The sequence below is a fragment of the Trichinella spiralis genome, assembly GCF_000181795.1.
Source record: "Trichinella spiralis strain ISS 195 chromosome Unknown Scfld2707, whole genome shotgun sequence".
Classification (NCBI taxonomy): Eukaryota; Metazoa; Nematoda; class Enoplea; order Trichinellida; family Trichinellidae; genus Trichinella; species Trichinella spiralis.
This window is the reverse complement of record NW_003529646.1, coordinates 1-2086: the sequence shown is the minus strand read 5'-3', so window position 1 is coordinate 2086 and position 2086 is coordinate 1. Positions and strand designations below refer to the sequence as shown.

At 33.8% G+C, this 2086-nt stretch overlaps 1 protein-coding gene across 1 annotated transcript; it reads right to left on the bottom strand.

Moving 5' to 3' along the window:
* Positions 1-69: 69 nt before the first annotated feature.
* On the bottom strand, positions 70-1258 carry Tsp_12474 (GPI transamidase component PIG-T (Phosphatidylinositol-glycan biosynthesis class T protein); the record flags this gene model as incomplete). The annotated part of the gene is made up of 5 exons (XM_003368307.1): positions 1250-1258; positions 826-871; positions 610-801; positions 367-547; positions 70-301 (listed from the first exon to the last, which is right to left on the bottom strand). Coding segments are annotated over exons 1-5 (660 nt in total), but the record flags the coding sequence as incomplete, so codon positions are not given.
* Between the last annotated feature and the right edge of the window lie 828 nt (positions 1259-2086).

Genomic DNA, 2086 nt, shown 5'->3' with positions numbered 1-2086 from the left:
CGCAATACATCATTCAAATGAACAGGAGAGAATTTAAATTAAAACTACCCAACATTTTTTAAAACTTACGTTCAATTTGCATGGAAGAAGCTTTTTCCAAGGTGTCAAATTTTCCGTGCATACATTCTCACTCGGTAACATGCCATACCTCATGGATGCATAATTTGAGAAAATATTCTGCGTACCATTTGCAGAAAGAATATACTTTGGCGTTACTGTACGAGTTGAATCGATCTGCGAAAAAGATGCACAAAACAAACCACTCAGAGAGTGCACCAAACGATTCCAGTTTGTATTCGTGCTAAGAAGAAAAATACAAATTTCCCAAAATAATCATCATCGTCTCTTCAAATAATAAAAATATACCGTTCTGCAGTATCACGTTGAAATGTAGCAAGCAAATGGGCACCGGTAGGCTCAGTGGGAGCATAATGAGGCCAAATGTGACTACGCCAAAGACCTTGAGTTAAACTCAAGTGAAGCTCTGTCACGTTATAAGCGTTCAACACCCGACCAAGCGCATTTGGGAAAAAATTAAAGTGATTTTCTGAAAACTGCAACCATTGTCATTTGCTATTTAACAACTGAAGCTGCTGAATCAAATCTTACCTGATTTATTCAACGATATAATAGTAAATTTAAAATAGGCAAGTGTATGTCTACTGTTTAATGAAATTAGGTGAAGTTCTTCCAAAAACTGCTCCCTCGGTCGACAGGAATAAACGGCAAACAGCAAATGTAAAATCAAAACTTCCAGAACAACTTTCGAACACCAAGTAAAACCCATAACTGTCATAAGTTCTGATATTAAAAAAGATAAAATACGAAATAATTCTGCTTTAGTAATAAGTAATTTAGAAAAATACTGCACCTGAAAATTTATTCAAATTATATAAAAGACAATTTCTGTTACCAAGAAAATTTAACATTTACCTTATGATAGATACTAATTTCAGAAATTAGTTCTGAATGCCATTTTCATCATTATTCGCAGTGTGCAGAGCAACGGCTGAATAATGATCCATGAAATCATTTCACTAAACCGCCTTCAAAAATATTTTTACAGTTATGTTATAAAATAAAAAGGTACCATTTGTGTTACTGTAAAAGTTTTGTAACGCCGTCAATAATGTTTCACATAAATGCTTCAAAAATTAAATATTAAATTAAGTTTATGGAATAATATTTATCATGCATTTGATATACTATATGTGAATATTACATTTTAAATATTAAAAAAATCATTCACTATATGCATTGTCGAGAAATCTTTTCTCAGTACCTATTCATCAATGTTTAAATTCCCCACGATCAAAACAAATTTCTTTCACAAAATAACGCTGACCTAATGTAATTTGATTTTCTTGTTTTTCTCAACCGGAGAACAATAGAATCACAATTAAACGGTCAAAAGGTCAGCATCCACACCGAGCAGTTGTCACGACTCCGGTGGTCAACTGTTGGCAACGCGTCAAAATGAGATCGTACTTGACAGCGCGGCTGCCCAGATCAACGCAGCCGCACAAACCAAGCGATTGCGCAACCAACCCCGGCTACCTAATCTCTTTACGGAGATTTGACCACCAGACGCTAACTCAGGTCAACCAACATGTATAAATATGAATGAGGAGAGGGGAGGGACAAACACTTTAACGTCTTCCAGAACGCTTGAACTGTTCATTATAACTGCTGTCTCATTACCCATTCCTTGCTTAAAACTGAATAAAATTTGAATTAAACGACTTTTTGGGGGGGGGAATCATTATAATTTTAAAACACACCCTTTTATTGGACCAAAGGGGAATTTTCATTTTGTTAATTTAAAAAGGGGGGGGGGGGTACATTATTTCCATAAAGATATTGTGGTATTTTGAAAAAAAAACAGGCATAATACCTGAACTCTGGAATATAAAAAATAATTATTCCTTTAACCTTTAAAATTGTATGCATTTAATGGAAAAAAGTAAACAAGTTTGACCCTTGAATTACCTGCATTTTTATTTTACCCCAAATCCATCCTATTAAACATATGTGGAATGTGAAAAAAAATTTTTAAAAATTATTTTCCATTTTTATTTAGGCTTTA